The 21,502-nt window shown below is 38.8% G+C and overlaps 1 protein-coding gene across 50 annotated transcripts in view; it reads left to right on the top strand.

Annotated features, from left to right (window-relative positions):
* SCEL (sciellin) overlaps positions 1–21,502 on the top strand; it is a 111,675-nt gene that overhangs the window by 46,416 nt on the left and 43,757 nt on the right. For 12 of the 50 annotated variants that reach the window (XM_077974491.1, XM_077974492.1, XM_015121257.3 and 9 more), the window contains 10 exons: positions 6,051–6,131; positions 8,298–8,363; positions 10,424–10,483; positions 14,479–14,523; positions 16,266–16,325; positions 16,624–16,683; positions 19,016–19,075; positions 19,610–19,669; positions 20,037–20,096; positions 21,361–21,420. In XM_077974491.1, coding sequence (XP_077830617.1) covers positions 6,051–6,131; positions 8,298–8,363; positions 10,424–10,483; positions 14,479–14,523; positions 16,266–16,325; positions 16,624–16,683; positions 19,016–19,075; positions 19,610–19,669; positions 20,037–20,096; positions 21,361–21,420 — 612 coding nt within the window. The remainder of the gene's footprint in view (positions 1–6,050; positions 6,132–8,297; positions 8,364–10,423; positions 10,484–14,478; positions 14,524–16,265; positions 16,326–16,623; positions 16,684–19,015; positions 19,076–19,609; positions 19,670–20,036; positions 20,097–21,360; positions 21,421–21,502) is intronic. The other 38 variants (XM_077974459.1, XM_077974493.1, XM_077974495.1 and 35 more) reach the window with 9 other exon arrangements.

Below are 21,502 nucleotides of genomic sequence, written 5' to 3' on the forward strand. Positions count from 1 at the left end.
CATTACTAGGTTACGGTTTACTGACTGGCCACTAGAAAGCGAGGCATCATTACAGTAACCACTCTTTTGAACAAGGCAAGGAAATATTTCAGATCAATCAATTTTTAATAGATTTGCAGTGAAAATACCTGGAAGAGAATTGGTTGTCTACAGTATGATATAGAGAAAAAAACAAGGATTTAACATCAGAAAGACCAGTTTGAAACCCTGGCTAAGCACAATGAAAAGGGAAAACAAAATTCACAGGTAAATATTAGAGACAATGATTCTTTGTTCAACCTAGATTTGCGCTGCAGTAATAGACATGTTCACACAGCCAGACTAGAACAAAAGTCACAGAGCCAAGCATGTTATGCAAAAAAGCCATGAGGAAAGATGTGATCTTTGCAGCAGCATATGGAAATGAAATAATATAGACAGCTTTCTTTACAGTGTTATTTCTTTTAGCTTTGGCCTTTGAGCTACAGTCTGCAAGTGTTCACATATTTCTCATGAAATCCACCTTTTATATTCCTGAAAGCTCATCATGATAGCCACTAGTGTGGTGGCATAAATCCTGCAGGAGCCTTGAGGTGTCTGGGAATGGGCGAAGGGGAGAGCCAGGGTCAACTTACCCGAGCTTAAACATCGCATCTCAAAGCAGAATTCAATGAGGATCATTCCAATGAATGTCTCTTGTTTCCTTCTCTTCAAAATATTCTGGCCACAGCTTCCTGCCTCACTCTTGCATTTTAATCCCCCTGCTTGGCATCACATCATGCTCCTGGCACGACATGAATGACTCTTCTCATTGCCCGCCCCACCCCAGGGCTTGAGTTCTGTCATCTGTGGCTGTCATTGCAGTGATGCAAATGAAAGCTCCTTTGAGGTAAATGGAAGTCAACATGGCATCGCCTGGCTCCTGGCCCAGCAGGGGTGTAAATGCATCACCCTCGGAAATAAACACACTCCTCCACTTTTCTTGGCCTTCATAACCGCACATCCATCTTTCTCTTTCCTGTGTATTCTCCAGACCATCTCAGATCTATTTCTACTCACCTCTACTGCCCTCATCCACGCAATGCATATTTACCCACCTCTTTGAGGCCCTAGACATTTTAAAATGGAAGAAATTGAGTATGTCATTAACATGACTCTAACATAAGTAAAGTTTGGCACCATCCCATTTCTACTTTTTGTAATCCTCCTTTCCACCTTGTTACCTCTTTCCTGCCTGTCCTCAGACATCTAGTGTTCTGTACAGCCTCATTATTACCCAGGACTGACAGTCTCCTTCCCTCTTTCCTCTGCCTCTGGAAGGAAAGCATGTAACCAATGAATCCACATAGATATACTAAAGACTCTAAAGACTAAAGATCACTTGATACATACACCCAACACAGGCATATTCTCTGAGAAAAGAAGATGGTAGCAATACAAACAAAATACTGTGGAATCTGCCCCTAAGCCAGGATGGGAAGACTATTTCCATGTAAATTGCTCTTCCAGAAATATCACACAGCACAATGACTCAGCCAAGTACCTGGCACCTAGTAGGTGTTCTGTAATGGGATTGACAGTGGATTTCTCCTATGAGGAAGCTAAGCTTGCACAGATTTTGAAAGTTGCAAATCCCTCTTTGGTACCTATTTCCTTCCTGCCGAAGAAATACAGCCAATCACTTCCTCCTTCATTCTTACGTCATACACAATCCTAGTACTTGGGATATAGCTGTCCTTTTAGGAACTTTCAGTCCAGTGTGGGAACAGAATATCATGTGTAATCCAGAATAGCGTGGTATGTGCTGTAAATAGGGTTGTTATGGGGGAATGTAGGGATGTACGCAGCATGGCTTTGGATATCCCTGGAGATAGTTACTCCTAAGCCAAAGTCTGAAGGGCAAGGAGAGAATCAGGGAAAGGGAAGAGGGAGGTGCTCCACAGCGGGGACAGAATATAGTGGGGTGTGTTAGTAAGGGTAAGAGTTTGTCACATCTGCAGCTCTGGGGTCATGTGGGGTGAAAACAACAACCACTACAGCAAAAGACACTTACTATTTCCTGTGTGGAAGCCAAGCATGCACATCCTCTTCTGGCTTCAATGTCACCTTCAACATGAGAGCCAAGAGACCCACCATGCTTGGTGCTCCACTGTCCATCACCCACAGCCTCGTTACCACTCTGCTGAGAGGTCTCAGGACTCATTTCATCATGTCCTCCATCCCTATGTCCATAGTCCCTCATTGAAACCCCAGTCAGGTCATTTCTTATCACCCGGACCATCTCCACAGAGCTCTGTACCTCCCTGAACCTGACCCAACCTAATATCACACTGAGCTCTCAGACCCTTCCACTCCACCTTGCTGAGCATGTCATTTGTCATTGCCAAAATCCTCCACTCTTCAGCCTCCCCTCTGAATGATCTCCCACCTTTTTGTTGTGCTCTTCCAGAGGACCCTGCTTCCACAGCCTCTCTCTCAGCAAGGGCTGTTTTCCCTCTGAACTGACCTATCACAGGGTCTGGAGGAAGGGAGGGGTCTGGTTTCTTCTCATCACCACCTCCTGTTAATTTTAACTCCCGCCTCCCTGAAACTCTCCATCTCCTTTGAAGTCATGCCCTTGTGAGCTTCTCTTCTTCACTGGAGTCATCTGAAGGTCTCTGAGACACTCATGCTCATTCTTTGAATACTTGAGCACCAGGTTCACCATCTTTCCCAAACCCTCCTCTTGTCACAATGCTTGGCAATTTCAAAATCCATGCAGAGCATCCTTCCCCTCCCCAATCTCTCACTTTTGTGACCTTCTTCCCAATGATCTTGTCCTTCCCACTACTGCAGCCATTGATAGATCTTGCCCTGTAAATAACCACACACCCTACAAAATTACAAGACTTCTACTTCAAAGCTTTCCCTCTCTGGCTCCTGCTTTCTATCTGTCCAGCTCACTCTCTTCAGTCCTTTGATTCCAGGAATTCCTCAGCCCCACCACAATCACCAGTCCATTAATTCTACCAGTTTTTTCACAGTCCCAACCACTCATATTCTCATTTCCCTCTATGCCCATCTCAAACTCCACAGCCCCCATTGTAACCCTTCCTTGCAGACCCCTTCCACTCCCTTGCCATCATTCTCTTTGTTGCATTCACTTGGCTGAATTGTAAATGTGGCTAATGGTAAATCCAACTCTCAGTCTATTCTGTTCCTCCTCCCCAACTAGTTGAATATGGCAAGAGGAAACAATGCCAAAAACGTGATTTGTAACCCCTTCCTTGCAGACCCCTTCCACTCCCTTGCCATCATTCTCTTTGTTGCACTCACTTGGCTGAATTGTAAATGTGGCTAATGGTAAATCCAACTCTCAGTCGATTCTGTTCCTCTTCCCCAACTAGTTGAATATGGCAAGAGGAAACAATGCCAAATAACGTGATTTGTAACCCCTTCCTTGCAGACCCCTTCCACTCCCTTGCCATCATTCTCTTTGTTGCACTCACTTGGCTGAATTGTAAACGTGGCTAATGGTAAATCCAACTCTCAGTCTATTCTGTTCTTCCTCCCCAACCAGTTGAATATGGCAAGAGGAAACAATGCCAAATAATGTGATTTTAAGCCCATGAGTACTAACCTTAGCTGAGCGATTGGTATGGCCCAAGGATCCTTCAAGAGACAGCACAGCATGTGGAGAGTTTATGCAGCCAGACTTTCCAGTTTAGATTCCGAGCTCTGCCCCTTATGAGCTGCACCATCATGAGATATTTATCTTTATGTTCTGTGCTTCAGTGTTTTAATCTGTAAAATGGGAAGAAGAATAATACTTATGTCTGGGATTGCAGTGAGGATTACATTAGTTAATATACGTAAAGTGCTTAGAAAAGTTTCTGGCACATAATGACCCTATATAATGGTACATCATCATCATCATCATCGTCATCATCTTATTACATTTCCTGGGTCCACTTACTCTTCTGCTTGCCTAGAAAACCATTTCACACATTTTCTACCCCTCTTTCTTTCTCACACAGCCCTAACCCCTACTCAACCTCCTCACTTTGAATCAATGATCTTGATTACTATTTTACTGAGAAAATAGAAGTAAACAAAAGAGAACCTTCTCCACTCTGAGTCAATGAACATACCCCAGCTATACCCATCTAGTTCTTTCCCTCTTGCTGCTATGAATGAGCCCTCTGTACTTCCATCTAAGATCGGCCCCTCCACTGTGCCTTAGGTCACATCAATTCTCAAAGTCATCTGTCTAGTAATTTCCCCTCACTCTCCTGCATCAGTGATTCACTGGATCATTCCCATCATCCTATCTACATGCTGTAGTAACCTTCCTCAATCCATCAACCTCGAAGTAGCTACCTATTTCTCTCTTTCTTCTTTACTGCCAAACTGCCTCAATGCCTCTATCTCCTTGCTTCCCATTTTTCCCTAAATCCACTCGTATAATGGTTTGTTTGTTTTGTTTTTGTTTTTCCCCCCCCACCCCGCCACCATCGTTCCATCAAAACTGCTCTTATCAGGGTTACCAAAGACCACTCTGTTGGCCAAACCAGGGTAACTTCCCAGTCCTTGTTTTTATTTGATTAACAGCAGCATTTGAAATGGCCAATTACTCTTTCCTTGAAACTTTTCTCTCTTGGCTTCTGGGATACCACGCCCTCCTATTACTCTTGTTTCCTTCTTGGCCACTCCTTCTGATTCTTTTGCTGTTTTCATCTCATATTCTTGACTTCTAAATATTGCAGGGCCTGAAGGTCCAACCCCTGGCCGTCTTTTTGTCTCTACTTACTCTGACTTCCTTAGTAATCTCTGCCAGTTTAAAACATAATAGCATCTCTAAGCTAATGATGGCTGTATTTATATGCTTTTTCTCCAGATAGCCTCACGGCTTACTCTATTTCTTCCTACAGGTCTTGGTTCAAATTTCACCTGACAGAGAGGCCTTCCCAGTCCATTCTAAATAAAATAGTCTTCCCACCCCATCAGTCTATATCTCCTTATTCTGTATTATTATTATTATTTGCACAGCACTTTTCTTCTTCTGACATATATTTATTTGTATATTGAAAGCCTTTGAGAATGAGGACATTATCCAGCTCACAGAGAGCCTTGCACATAGAAAGCTACCAATAAATGTTTGTTGAATAAAAGCACAATTTCATTCAGTCCTGACAATACCCCAACAATCCTATTAGAAGGATTATTACAGATGAAGAAACAGAATCAAGTTAACTCATTATCACACAGCTGGCAATTCAGGCAGCCTGACTGCTACCCACATGCTTACCTACCTTGCTACGGAAGCCAGAAGGGTACACAGGATCAGAGGGTTCTTTCACTAGGTACAGAGTTTATGTTGAGGGCAAATAGAGAACTGCTGGGGTGGTAGTGGTGGGGAACACATGGGAGTGACATACCCTAGTAAGGTGCTGACTCCATCCAAAATGTGCACATAATTGCCCATCTCCAGTTCCTACGTCATTAAGTCCTGCCAACTCAGAGACTGCCGTGGTGCTTCATTGGAAAGTCTAGGCTGACAGTAGATTATATGTATGCTTTGTCAGCATCAAACTGGCCTGTGCTGACAATATTTAAGTCAGATTTAGTTAAGAGCTTCAAATCAATGCTACCTTGAGGTCTCTGAAATTAAAGCCTTTTCTTGCTGTTTCCATAGCAGCCTGATAGTTGACATAATCCCCAAAGAAGCTTATGTTAATACCCAAGGACCATTTACAGTTCTCATGCACTGCTGACCTGAATGCCATGACTAGAGCTAGATATACTAGCAAAATTTTGAGCTATTTAAAGAACATAGGATAGTCCAAACTATAGTGAAAGAGGATAGGGTTTTCAAGAACCTGATTAAATAAACTTTTAAAATACACGTCTTTTAAATATTTGACTTCTTTAAAGTTTAGTGCTCCATGGATTCTGACCTTTCAGGTACCTCACACATGGGGGTTGTAAGATGCAAAGGATACTTTTATGTAGGTAATAAATGCATTCAGTTAATAGATCTAAAATTTGCCATGTTTCCATGGGGAAATGAACTGCTGTTTTCTGTTTTAAAGGGAACCAGGTGTTCACCCTCCAATACCTCCAAAGCCCAGTTCTCCTGTTTCTTCTCCTAACCAGCTGAGACAGGATAATAGGTAAGACCTAGTACTCCAGAATTCCTTGACAAAATGAAGTTCAAGGGAAATGAAAGCAAATGGATTATGACCCTCTGTGTGCAAAGCATGAATGTTTTGTGTGCACATTCCCTAAAGAAGCATCTGTAGAACTTTTTCTAATTTTATTTCCCAACACATATGTTTATTTATGTTTGCCTTTGAATACTAATGGCTAACTTGTCTTAAGAAAATAGCCTTCAGGATAGAAATGGAACAATATTCATGTTCAGAAAGTGTTTGTGCACAGGCTTTTTTATATATTAGTTCCTAATATGCAAATATAAATACATATATGTATTTGGCCTGTAGTATATATAATATAAATATAAACCATATTAAAAGTATATTTTTTGTTCATATTTGCTCCAAGTGAAGTTTCCCACTAAGAGATACAGATTCTGATGAAAGATGTTCTTGAAACTTTGTGTTACCACTCAAATCCTTGCTTATGTTAGAAATACCTTTGGGTAGTTCTTTAATCTTTTTTTTCAGTGAAGGGATTTGTAATTTATTTCAAAACTATCACAAGTTTTGAAAGATGTTCTAATTGACTTGTCTCTGAATCAGGAAAAATAGACTTGCTTCTCAGCTTTGAATCTCTGTCACTCTATAATTAATACTTGGAAACAAATTCAGAGATCTGAAACTCTTCCCATGTGTTACATTTAAACTGTTTAATATATCTTGAACAATTTTTCGAGATGTACACCCCACATTTCCATTATTATTGTGAGATTAAAAATGGTAACTCAATGAAGATTGACTACATTAGATCTGCTTGATTGCCTACTGTTGCTTCTTTTGTATTTTTGCTCTTTGATGGTTATTTTTTTGACACCATGTAAGACACAATTATGAAACTATTCTTTAATAAGACACAACTATAGAACTATTTTTTAGTAGTCACAATTATAGAAATTTTCTTCATTAAGAGGGTAACTTCAGTTAGAAAGCTTTGACTGGGCAGCAGGACTATGTAGCAATAGGTGTTAAAACTCCAGGTTTGAATTTCTGTTCAGTGAAACTGCACAGTATCTTTGAAATTTTGTCCTTAGGATGAGAACATAATTTTTTAAATTGAGTCAAGAGAATATTTCTTCACTGAACTAATTAAAATATAGATTAGATTTATAACTTTTTGTTTGTATGATGGTTATAATGATCTCTTAAAAATATCTTCTCAAGCTTTTTAATCTTACATTATTTTTCCTCTAACATTTCTAGTATTGAGTAATTAAATACCAATTTGAATAGAATTTTTTAAGGGGCTAAAATTAATTGGCCTTAGTACCACCGACATTCTAATCTATAATCAGCATCACTAGAACTACCAGCTTTTTTAAATTTAAAGGAAGCCAAATTTCACAGGAACTTACTACTCAAATTTCTTTATTCCACCAATGATCTAAAAAATAAAATTGGGACAACTTGCATGTTTTTTAAAATCCTGACTACTTTAATCACAGCAAGATTATTTTAATGAAAGAATATGAAATGGAAGTGTTTCCTATGTAATTAACACATGTCCTCAGGAGTACAAAAAATAGTTGAATGTAGCTTCTTGAGATCAAGTAGGAATGTATAAGTAGGTCAACCAGATACTTTTGAAAAGAGTAGAGAAAAGTCTTAAATTGTGCCAGAACCTAACATAATAAAATTTAATTCTGTCAGCTTAGTATGGTCATTCCCAATGTGGTAGGTGTACTTGAAACATAGACTTTTTTTTCCACCTTATATTAACAAATATATTTCTTGATAGTATTCAAATGGGTTAATTCTTTAAGCAAAAAAAATCTCTTTGATGCCCATAACAAAAATTAATATTTTAAAATATTATATTGTTATCTAATAGAGATAAGTATGAAAATGCTTTATTGATGGAGAACAAAAAATCAACATAAATGTATTTAGAACTTATAAGTCTAGATATATCCAGTGGTTTACAAATATGCAATAAAGATAGATTAAATTACAAACTCATTATACTGGAGTTCCTGCCAACCCAAAGAGTTTAAGTTTGTTATCTCAGGTATGGTTCCAACAAACACTAATCTTTTTGTACATAAATTTTTAAAAATAAATTTAAATTTATCAAAAAAGTGTCTTCTTTTCTGACTGATATAATCTTTAACTTTGAAAATATAGGCAGATACATCCACCTAAACCGGGTGTATATACAGAAACCAACAGATCTGCTGAAAGAAATATAAGGTAAACTGATTTCTATCTATATCTACATAACTGTAGCAATGATAAAGTATGCTTTCTCAGCACATTTAAAACTGCAAGGCAATTAATAATAAGGTAGACAAAATCAATTTTCCAACTGACTCCAAAATATCAATAAATGTTTTTGTAGGCACTTTCAGAATTTTGTTTCTTTTAATTCTATCCCAAACTTTCCATTAAGAAAACTACCAAAATGGTGTGAACGAGATAACAGGATAAGATCAAACCCACTAAAGGCAGGAGAGCTTGCTCACCTCTTTATTCCCAGGACCTGCTCTGAGGTCTATCATATACTTGGTGTGGATGTATAAACAAAGAGGTGGAAATAGAGTTGTTCAGTTAAACTTGTGCTACAAAAACTTTGTCTAGTGTTGGCTGAACATAGACATGTCCAACTCCTCCTACGGCATCAGGAAGGAGCACATTGATGCCATTTGGTAAAGGGACATTCACCAAATGTCTTGGGTGGGGGTAAGGTGGCATTCCCCAAATGTCCGGTGTCCTGATTTACACTTCTCATTTATACTTGTTGTCTTGCACATCCTATTTAGTCTAGCATTTGTTCTGGATGTGTCTTGTTTTTCTCCCTTTTTTAAGGAAAAAAATATTTTTTTTTGAAAATAGTTTTTAAACAGTGCTATTTTATAGGTCTATCAATGTGATAAACTATTTTTTCAGTCAAAAGATTTTTATCACTGAAAAATTATCTTGAAATTTAAAACTTATATCCTTTTCATCTTTTATATTATTCCCGTTTGACTCTCAGAAGAGTCCCATTCTAAAAGACACATCACATAGATTCTTTTCTTTGGAAAAAGTCGTTTCCCTTGTTCCGAGGAGCTGACGGCACCACTCTTGGCATTCCCCAGCCTGTGTTCTATGTGCCACAGGATGTCAATGCATGTTCTGCAAAAGAAGAGTTCAGTGTTTCATTACATTTAGGAAACACAATTAAATAGAGTTTTCTGCCACAGAACTTTTCAGAATCTTTAGTGTGCTTATGTGTATTCCAAATCAGCAAAAGTCGGTTACATTTCCCAACTTGGCTACAGAATCCTTTCTTCATGGAACCTTATTAACCCTCTGTCTATGAGATGCTGAGTTCTTTTCTTTTTTTCTTTCTTTTTTTGGACAGGATCTTGCTCTGTCACTCAGGCTGCAGTGCAGCAGAGAACTCATAGCTCACTGCAGCCTCAAACTCCTGGGCTCAGGAGATCCTCCTGCCTTAGCCTCCTGAGTAGTTGGGACTACGGGCACAGGCCACCACACCCAGTTAATTTAAAATGAAATTTGTATGTGGAGATGGGGGATCTCTGTTGCCCAGGCTAATCTTGAACTTCTGGCCTCAAGGGATCCTCCTTCCTTGGCCTCCCAAAGTTCTGGGATTACAGGTGTGAACCACCACACCCAGCCCACAGTTCTTAATTACTATAAGAATTTTCCTAACTGTTCCTTTTATGATCCAGGGATATCGGCATTGATCTGATTTGGAATACACAAGCCGTCTATGTGCTCAGGTGCTTCCACCTATTCTAGAGTCTGAGAAGACAAACATTTTCACCGCTACAGGGTGAAAAGGAATAAATAATTGTATCTGATACTTAATGCTGCTTGGCTCTGGTGGAAAACCTTTTGAACTCACTTCTGTGTTTACTTGTTAGTTAAGTGGATTTTGTTTTCTATGTCTTATTTGTAACATAGAACCTGGGAGCTGGCAATACCAGTCTTCAGGAGAAAATGTAGTTATTTCAGTGAGCACTAGATGGCAGAGCCAACACCCAGGTGGAATAACAGAGGGAAGTGTGTGTGTGTGTGTGTGTGTGTGTGTGTGTGTGTGTGTGTGTGTGTGAGAGAATGGGGGATGTGCGTGTCTCTGTGTGCCATAAGCTGACATAACAGAACCATTTTGTCTTTCTGTTAAACTCAGTAATTCCTGAACACCACCTATTTACTTTATTTACTGAAAACAAATGAGAAATTTTAGCTCCTTCAAAAAATAGCTCCTCTGTCACCGACCTGTATTTATTTTTCATTGTTTGAAGGAGTCAGGATCTTGATAACATCGTCAAAGCGGCCACTTCACTTCAGAGAACTGACAAAGGGTGAGATCTCCGAGCTTTTGAGCTTGGGTTTTATCTTCTCTTGTGTTTCAAAAATGCTTAACCATACCTTTAAAAGTTCCAAATAGGAACAAAATCCTAGTGCTCTATATTGTATGTAATTTAAAATAAGAAAGCGTCAGTTTCTCTAGATGAGTACTCCTGAATAGTGGATGGTGCCGACATTTACAGACACTCTTCCAACTCTGCCCCTTTTTCTGGCAATTTTACTCACCCAGTGACCTCAGCTGTCAAGCCTTATTCCACATGTCCAGTCCTGTTGCTGGTCCAGATCTCTACTTATCTCCTAGCACCCCCGCTCAGGCTGTCCAAATTCCTTCCCAAATGTGCTGTTCCTGACTTCTCTGTTCTCGCATTCCTGCAGACTCACCTTTCTGGAATAATCCTTGATTCTTCTTTCTCCTTCCCCCTAGGTAGTATCATGCATGCTTGAATTAAACATCTAAAATGTTCCTCATGTGTACACAGACTTCCTCTAGTTTAAACCCTCATTGACTCCTGCACAGATTATTAGAGTAGCTATCCAGCTTTACTTACATTCTTCAGGCTTTCCTTCCACTAAACTATTATTTCCCATCAATGCCAGAATTTTTCCAAAGAGTCTGCTCAATCACTGAACCAGATCCTCATTGCCCATTCAATGGCATATAACCTCATTCAAAGCCCTTGCCAACCTGGCTCCAGCTTCACATTCCAGTTATTTCTGTTTTCACTCCTGTATTTATCCCACATTCATATCAAGGGAAACCACTTTCTCTCTGTAGTTTCCAAATACTCTGGCTTTGTTTATACCACATGGTAACCTTGCCCAGTCTCAAGCCACCATGCCAGTCCATCCAAGCCCTGCCCATTGTTCAAGATCCGGATCAAGTGGCACCTTCTCTGTTGTCTTCCCTGAGTGATCCAGTGAGATGTGACTTCTGCCTCTATAAGCAATTAGAGTTGCACTATTCATATTTTATAAGACTGAATCATACTCAGTTTTGTTTCCTGTTATTTGCATAAATGTGTTACCTTCTCTGTCATCTCTATAGTCTCTCAGGGCAGATGTTTTGTCTTATTTGCCATTTACATTGTGTGACATGATGCTTTGTACAAAGTAGGTATTTAATAGATTATGGTAAAATCATAATATTCCATTGTTTAAATCCAAAGCTCTCAAAAAATATTCCTTGTTTAATAGATTTTAGTAATGCTAAGAGTGTTGTTAGAGATTGCAGTCTCTGTCAAAAGAACTGCAGAGAAGAAAATATGACACTTGGCTTTTCTGTGCAAATTCATAAACAAAATAGGAGCTCTGAATCCAGATGGAGTCTATAGAAATTGTCCTGAATGTTTCATTTCCATGTCTTCTCTCACTGAGTGTCTAGATCTCTAATTTTATTGATTTATTTTTGTTGCAGGTAATATTTTGTTTCCAGTAGGGATTAGACAGTGGTTTGGTGGGTGATCAGGATATCTGAGAAACAGCTAAGTGAGTGACTCTGAAGGGAAATTATGGTTTGGTGTAAACCAAATAAAAACCATGAGAGAGGCAGTTAGTTTAACTTTCCTGTCCCTGCTCCCTAGCCATAATGCTCAAATTCCACAGCCAGGTACATTTATCACAGAGAGAAGTTGCTGCCTGACATGGATCAGGAAAAATGTTCGTAGTAGTCATGATAGAGTATTGTTACTTTGGGCCATCCACAGGGAGTAGAAATGGCTTTCATTATCCGAGCTGCTCTTTGTGAAATGGAATGTTACTGCTATCTGATTAAGAGCATTTAATTTGTTACAAATGCAATGGTGAAACTTAATATCCAAAGCTTTCATCAATTTAAAGTCATTTTGAAAGCTTAAGTCTTTTATTTGGAATACAGTATCCATTTGATTTAATTTGCCACAGAGCGTCTTCTCATGATTTATGCTAATTTTCTTGGGATAAAGCAACTCCAAATCCTGATAATCTCATCATTGTGACTCATGCCAGTCAGAAAAGTCTGGGGCTAAGATTTATAGAACTCGTGGGTTTGCTCCTTCCCTTGGGGACATGAACAGATTGTTAGTCTCAGAGTTAGTGGGTAGAATTTCAAGCAAGAAACAGTAATGGGTTACTGTATCAAGGGACTGGGTAGTGTTTGTCACACGCAAGGATAGAGCATTAATCTTTTATTTTTTCTTTTTTTCTTTCTTTTTTTTTTTTTTTTTTTGGTTAGAGGTGGCAACTTTTGTATTTCAGTATTTATTATCAGGCATCAATTCTACCATTGATACCTAAAACTATTTGAAAGGATTCATCTATGTACTGGCTGTTAATTTAGGGTCTCTAAGAGGACTACCCTCAGCAGCTATTCTTGCCTTAGTGTCCTCGTGCCAGGCATCTTCAAGCACATAAGTGACTCAGCAATTGCATCTCTCTGAAGGCTAAGTCGAATTCTTGGTGTTTCTAAGTGCAATTAAAAAACAAGTATAGCAAGCATTTATTAGGCTGGGCATGGTGGCTCACACCTGTAATCCCAGCACTTTGGGAGGCTGCGGCGGGCAGATTACCTGAGGTAAGGGGTTCGAGACAAGCGTGGCCAACATGGTGAAACCCCATCTCTACTAAATCTACAAAAATTAGCTGGGCATGGTGGTGCACACCTGAAGTCCCAGCTACTCAGGAGGCTGAGACAGGAGAATCGCTTGAACCTGGGAGGCGAAGGATGCAGTGAGCCAAGATCATGCCATTGAACTCCAGCTTGGGCAACAAGAGTGAAACTCTTGCCTTTAAAAAAAAAAAAAAAAAAAAAAGTAAAGCAAGCATTTATTAAACAAAAAATTTAGTGTTGACAGGGCATTATTTATTATAATGGCCCAAATTAATCAGGAATTTATGACTGACTAGGCGTCGTGCTAAGTACTTTATATTCATGAGCTTATGATTCTTTTCTGAGGTGGGTATGACTAGTATTCTTATTTTACAAATGGGAAAATTGAGTCCACAGAAGGTTAGGTAACTCGCCCAGATTCACCAATGAATAAGTGATGAATCCTGGATCGTACTCCAGGTGTCCTTAACGAGGAAACTTGAATGCGTAACTACTGATTTGTGAACAGAAAAACTTGCTGAGGAAGGCAAGAGAGGTGGGGCAAGGGGTGTGTGTGTGTGTGTGTGTGTGTGTGTGGGCAGGGGGGGCGCGGTCATGAATAGATAAGTTAGAGAAATGACATGCTGTGATGGGGAACTAGAGGAAGAAACCAATAGCACTGTGGTGAAACCCCCACCCCACCTCACCTAGGGTGCCTGCTTGGGAGAGAAGGTTGAACCCATGTGGTTTAAACAGAATTCCTGAACCTAAGAGTTTAGATAGGTTGCTCCTGAAGCAGCAGCCAGAAAGGGCTTTGCAGTTCTCAGATGTGGAAACAGGCTAGCAAATTTAGCTGACCTGAAAATGAAGTAGCAGAACTTAAGAAGGAAGCCAGACTTACTGATGAACAAATGTTTTCTAGAAGCTACGTGTGCAAGTACATTGCGCAATGCTGTAATTAATCAATGTACCTATGTGTAGACTCAATTAAAAGTGGGTATTAAGTATCTACTGTATGAAAGACACTGTATTAAAACACGGAAATGTGTCTGATGTAAAATACAGTTCTAAATTTTAAGTGGTGCGCATACGTGTGCCTGTGCAGAGGTAGGGGCATTAACATGAGACCAGTGTGCAATGGCTATAACTCAAAGTATAGTAATAGATCTGTCATAAAGGAGGTGCAGAAAAAACAAATGCTGCAAGGGCTCCAAAAATGTAGAGGACTCTATTCAGTTAGAGGACTAGGAAAGGCATTCTGGAGAAAGTGGTGTTTGATGAGAGCTTTGAGGATCATCAGGATTTTCGCAGATGATAAAAGTGGCATGTGTTGTATTTCAGAGAACTGTTATTTTAAGGCAAATTTACCCTTTGACCCTGGGCAAGCTTTTTACTAACATTAAACATTTTTTTCTCTTCCCAAAGTGAAGAATTGGATAATCTCATCAAAATGAACAAAAGCTTGAATAGGTAAGATTTTTAAATGTTTATTTTTTACTGCTGAGTTGCATATTGTGACTTTTTATGCCTTTCCAGTCTTTGAGCGTGAGGACCCACATACGTAGTCAAAAATATCCTACAAATCTTGAATAAAAGCTTGCAGCAATCATCATCATTTCATTGTTATGATGAATGGTTATTGAGGTCTAAAGATACTAATATGAAAGTGTCCTTGATTTTCATGCTCCATGTGTTTATTAAGGCAGTTATATAAATAACCACTTTTCTCTTCCTGAAATACTAAATCACTAGAATGTAAACAGAATTTGGTTTGATCATGGAATAATTTTAGTTTAACCATTACAAAAAACATTTTATTATCATAGTTGATGTTATATTGTTTATTATTATTTTTGAGACATGGTCTCACTCTCTTACCCAGGCTGGAGTGCAGTGGTGCACACATAACTCACTGCAGCCTTGACTTCCTGGGCTCTAGCCATCCTCTTGCCTCAGCCTCCCAAGTAGCTGGGACTACAGGCATGTGCCGCCATGTGTGGCTAATTTTTAATTTTTTGTAGAGATGGAGTCTCACTATGTTGCCCAGGCTGTATCTTCTTGTTTTGAATCATTTATAATTGTATAACTTGAAATATGCCAAGAGAGAAAAATCAATAATCAAGGCTTGTGTTTGTGGTCTGTATAAGGTAAGCAAGCTCTCTATTATTTTGCATACTAACCCACTAAACAGCGATCAAAGAGAAGGAGAAAACAGGGCAAATGCCAAATGAATTGATCAGAGGATCATGGGATGTGTTTTTCATATTCTGTTCTGGCAATAATGCTCACTTAATTTGCTGCTCTTCAGTTTCCTCATTTACAAGGAGAGGAGGTTTTAGATCAGGAGTCACAGACTCCACGGCCCACTGAGGCCAGGCAGGTGTGAGTGGGTGAGGAGACTGACTATATGAAACACAGGCAGTGAGAGAACTGGGGCCAAAAGGAGAGCAAATGCCCTGTCTAAGCACACAGCTGCTTCTCAGCTCAGCTCCAGCTGAGGGTCTCCACTGAGTCTAGTGTTGCAGGACAGCAGGACATTCTCAGGAGATCCTATAAATCCAGTTTTGTTGTTTGTTTGTTTTAGAGACAGGGTCTTGCTCTGTCACCCAGGCTGGAGTGCAGTGGTACAATCATAGCTCACTGCAGCCTCCATCTCCTGGGTTCAAGCAATCCTCCTATCACAACCTCCCAAGTAGCTGAGACTACAGGCACCAACACCATGCCTGGCTAAGTTTTAATTTTTTTGTAGAGATGGGGTCAGACCATGTTCTCCAGGCTGGTCTTGGGCTCCTGGGATCAGGTGATCCTTCCACCTTGGCCTCTCAAAGAACTGGGATTATAGGCATAAGCCACCACACCCAGCCTGAAAATCCAGGTTTCTGTGTGTCCTGACCATCATTGTAAACATGGGCTCACTTTAAAGCCCATGCTTGAAAGCTAAAAGGATAGAAATGCTCCATGAATCCAAGCAACACCTCTATGGACCTATTGTGGTTGGCAGATCCCCAGTTTATATCTTTTATTTTATTTTCTCTAAGGCCCACTACAATTTAAAATTTGAGTCTATGAAAATACCTGTTTCAAGAATTGTGGCTCATCTTCCCCAACAAGCTTCTGTTTCCTGTCTTAGATGTAAACTGGTCTATGTTTTTATAGGGTTAAGCATTGGTCATTGTCACTGATGAGGCTTTTCTTAATCAATACATTTAAAGGAATCAAGGTCTTGATGGTCTCTTCAGAGCAAATCCAAAGGTAGACGAAAGAGAGAAAAGGTAAGTGCATCTGTCTCAAATCTGAAAATCTTATCTTGCAGATTGCTCGTCTTATTCCTTCAGACATTAGCTGTGAGGGAGTTGAATCCTCTGGCATGGAAATGTACTAGCAGATGGGGTAGTGCTCTCAGCATTGTACATTTAGTTCAGACATAATTACCAAGAAGGATTTCTGCTCTTCCATTCAATAAGAGTAAATGAGTAGTTCATGGAGAATTTTTATTGCATCTGACCTTTCAAGATACCACACAATTTCATTTCAATACTCAGTCTTTTATGTGAATTTCTTTGTTTTCAGAGCCAAAAGCCTTGAAAGTCTCATCTATGTGAGTACCCGGACAGATAAACATGGCAAAGGGTAAGATTTTATTAAGACAGACCATTTTGGTTGAGTCCCAGACAGTATACTATTTTCTGGAAGAGAGCTCCTGCTTAGGACAAGGGTCAGGCAGGCTGGTGGAATAAGCCTCAGACTGGGGTCCAGAGGTAGTGTGTGTCTTGGTGCTGGCTCTCCCACCAACATCAATCTGGGTGACTCTGGGCAAGCTGTGTAATTTCTGGACATCTCTGTTTCCTCATTCCATAAAATGAAGGATATGACCTAGATGATCTCCCAGTTCCCCTTTATATCTAAAATGGAAAGAAACACAACTAGCTGTTAAGAGTAGTGGAGAATAGGTTGATTTATAAACTAAATACATTTATAATAAGGCATTTAGGAGCATAGCCCCTCACCACCGAAGTCTCTCTGTTGTTTTTTTTTTTTCTTTAAGATAGAATCTTGCTCTGAGGCTCTACTTTGGCTCACTGCAACCACTGCCTCTGAGGTTCAAGTGATTCTCCTGCCTCAGCCTCCCGAGTAGCTGGGATTACAGGTGCCCGCCACTATGCCCAGCTAATTTTTGTATTTTTAGTAGAGATGGTGTTTTACCATCTTGGCCAGGCTGGTCTTGAACTCCTGACCTCATGTGATCTGCCCATCTAGACCTTCCAACATGCTAGGATTACAGGCATAAGCCACCACGCCTGGCCACCACTGAAGTCTTTAGAGTGTATAAGGCACTTCTCAGTTGGAATCTTAGTTGAGTCATTTCATATGCATATCTCTTCATATATATTTGTAAACATCTTTAAATGCAAAACTAGGCTTTTATTTATTTTAAATCATAAAATGGGTTAATTAATTATTAGTAACTGAGCTGATAGCATTTAAGAGGTTACCTTGTAGTTCTAGCCTGACTGATACACTAGATAATTGACTTACATGACTGATATTATTTTTCTTGTTGAAAGAAACCAAAGCCATGCCAGTTTCATTAGAGAAAATCCCAGAATAGTCAAGAATGGCAAAGGGCAAGGATTTATGAGATCTCTACTATTTTTGCCTTCCAGATTGGCTGTTTACTTTGTATTTGGTTAGTCATGAAATTTGCCTTTCTAACATGAGAATTATTTCTGTTGTCACAGTTATTTTTAAAAACCATTTATCTGTGCCAGTCTATGCCCAGGATGGCATTCTAGCTTTCCAAGCCAATCTTGGCGATGCATTCTTAACCCTTTCTGATATAGAACACTTAACAAAGTCTATATGATGAAAAGCGTTGGCAGTAACCATCACACAGGCATTGAATGCTTATTAACAACTTATGACTATAATGTAAACATGCCAACATATTGTAGGTGACTTTTTCAAATATGGAATAGATGAAGTAGAAAAATAGCCTTTTGTTGTTGTTGTTGTTCATGGATATATGAGCTTTCTAGGAATAGATGAGGTTCCAGATATTTTTCAAAAACGGTTTGGAGAGTTCTGCAAAAGTGGTAGACGAAAGGAAGACTAGGATGAGCATCATAAGTAGATCATTTTGTGGGCTAGGAAAAAGATTTATAATCTGGGATAATTTGTTGACAACTGAGTTTTGGTGCAGGAATAACTGATCTTGTCTGCGTGGTAGGGAAAAAGTCCAAGTTCTTTTTTCTTCTTCCCTTCCTTCTTTCTCATGTTGAAATAACTTAAAATATCGACAGTCTTATCACAGAGAAATCAGAGAGAGGTGAAAATGGCAAAGCATAATACTTGGAAGCTTGGGGGAATTTAAAGAGATTAGCTTTCATATTTGCTAGTGATTGTCAGTCACTGGCATGTGAGAGTTTTATTTCATTTATATAAAGTGCTGGGACCATAACAGTTATTTTGACTTTACCAAGGTGACTTCAGACCCTTTAAACACATCTGCTAACTTTTAAGGAGAAATGACTTGTCTAAATCCTCAAAGTATTTAGACTTAAAATATTGATCAATTGATTTCCACCCCTGATGTAAATGATTTTCATGCTTAAATAAGACAGTATCTCAATATATGTATTAAAATCAGTATCTCAATATATGTGTTAAAAGCCTCCCACTAACCCACCTCCAAGAAAGCAGAAGCCAAGACGTTGGTTAAAACTTTTAAGTTGACTCTATCATAACTGAGTAATGGTTGATATCTTAGTCTCAGGCTGCTGCTTATGCATTTTGCATGATGGATAGAGCCACTTGAATTCAATATTTCCAAGGACTTCTGATCCTTTAGGCACTGATTACATCTTACGAGATTCTCTTGTGGGAAATCTGCTGCTTGTCATTACAAGATTCTGAATATACCACTGAGTTGCTCTTTCTCTTTTTTTTCCCCAATGTTTTAAAGAACCCAAAGCCTTGGAAGTCCAATTAAAGTTAATCAAAGGACTAACAAAAACGAGAAAGGGTAAGTAAATCTCCTACCTTGATGGGTCTCTTTTTATTCAGGTTAGCTTTTTATACCTCATTAGGAATGGGAGTGCTATGCTTTCCTTTGTGACAGTGAACTCTTGCACTGCTTTGACCCATCAGACCTAGCAGGCAAAAGGAATACGATGAGTGCTGTTTCCTTCATAGGACCTCTGATTTGAGTTACATTGAAGTAGGTGCAAGAAAACCCGCTACATAATCTCTTATTCCATATTTTCTTAAATAATTAAGAGATGAGTCAAATTTTAATTTAAATTAAGAAATACAAAGGACAAAATTGCACAGTGAGAGCCACATTGAGAAGTTTTTCTAAACTGATTTAGACTCGTTTAAATGAAATGCTGTTGTGGAAATTAATAAAGGTAAGTTAAGGATAATTACATCAAAGCTCTTCCTGGTCATTTTGTCCTGAAAACACCTGACACCACATTCAGGGACATTCTTGATTATACAGATTTCAGAGAAAAGTGTACTGTAACCTAACTGACAAGTTTTGGTGTTTTTTTCAAAGAAGACAGGATCTCGAATCTGTTGTTAAAGTGAATGCCAGGATGAATAAAACGAGCAGAAGGTGAGAACTGAACAGATGTCTCTAAATATTGGTTATTTTCTCTCATATTAATTATGTGATATTGAGGGCATCACATCTTTGTTTGGCTTCTCTCTTCTGTGTCTAATCCCTGGTGCCCTGATCTTCACTTCAAAGAATCTACATACAGTATATTCGATCTAAATTTACATTTACATATAACCCAATAAAATCCTAAGGATTAATTAAACTAAGTTATTGATAGGCAATTTTTATCCTAAAAGCCAATTTAATGTCAGTATAATAATTTTCTCCAAAAGCTTGAATTAATCATTGGGAATACAGAAGATGTATGTGTCTGATATTATGGGAATGTTTTGAAACTGATATAAACCTTTTTTTTTTAAAGAAGTGAAGACGTTGATAATGCTATCAAAGTAAATCCCAAAGGAAATGAAAATACCACTGGGTAAGAATAATTAATGTCTTTAATTATGGTTTCTGTTACATGTCAATCAGAAGATAAAATAATTTGACTTTTTAGCTTCATAACCACATTTTATTAGCAGGGAATTAGACAATAAAGATAGGCCTCATGACCATCCCTCCTTGCCCTCAATAAAACCACTAACTTTTGAAGCATTGTCTTAATGTTTGATAGTAAATTGCCTTTTTGCCCAGATTTTGGGCTTTGATTTGTCTTCAGAGTAAGTGATCAAATTGAATTTTTTGTGCCTAAAGAATGCACAGTCTTGACAAAATCGTCAAAGCGTCTTTCCAAAATGACAGAGATGGCCAAGAGTGAGCCATCATTGAAGCTCTGCTAATTCAACTTCTCTAAAGCTCTGCTAATTCAACTTCTCTAAAGCTCTGCTAATTCAACTTCTCTAAGGGTGGTGGTCTCAGGAGGCAGCCCAGGGGAGGCTGGGCTGGCACACACAGGGGTAGTGAGGACCTCCCACCACTTTGTCTCCTGTTCAGAGCTGTGTTGACATGGCAATGGCACCCAGTCACAGTGCTTCTGCCTTCCCCTCCTGTCCCTTTTAGATTCTGCTTCTGCCTTTTATGGTATCAAAGTATTTTAATGGGGTGGCCCCAGGTGTCCCCCTGGGGAGTGAATCATTAATTTTTCTACTATGTGAGCTGTTTTTTCTTGCCCTTTTTTGCTCACCATAATCTACTCTGAAGGAACTGATATTTAAAAGGGTTTGGGCTAGGTAGATAACTGAGTTTATATGAAAGCATACATTCTTATTCTTTTAGTTAATATTGTTAAATTATTGTTATTATGAAATTATGATTCTCAACATTATTCTTACTACTTAAAAACAGAATAGGCAATTGTATCCAGTTTGTTGAGTAGAAATTTATACTGTCTGGGTCCAGTGTAGAACTTAATCTAACTTAATGTTACTTCAATGCTGCCTGCCTGGAGTGTTCTAACAAGATATATCTGAAGACAAAGTTGATTTTGTTAAATAACAAGTTTCATATACTTATGCATTCTGAGAACAAAACAAAAAATCACAGTTATCACTAACAAATAAGCAACCTTAAATGGTCTTCAGCTCAAGTTACAAGAGAATAATTTTCATTTTCATGTAGAGCTTTAAAATTTTACATTGATATAGAAAACTTGTATATTTACCACTTCTTAATTTTTCCAGCCATTATTCATCTGATTAGTGCTATATTTTAACATCATTCATTAAAATTAATTTCCTTTTCCAAAGAAAACAAGACCTCGATGGGCTTGTTAAAGTGGATCCTGAAACAAATAAAAATATTAGGAGGTAAGGCATTTAAAGTTCCCCTCTCCCCTTTGTTTGGCATTTAGAAGCACATTAGAATTTTGAGTGTTGGTATTCAGGACAG

The sequence above is a fragment of the Macaca mulatta genome, chromosome 17 (assembly GCF_049350105.2).
Source record: "Macaca mulatta isolate MMU2019108-1 chromosome 17, T2T-MMU8v2.0, whole genome shotgun sequence".
Taxonomy (NCBI): Eukaryota; Metazoa; Chordata; class Mammalia; order Primates; family Cercopithecidae; genus Macaca; species Macaca mulatta.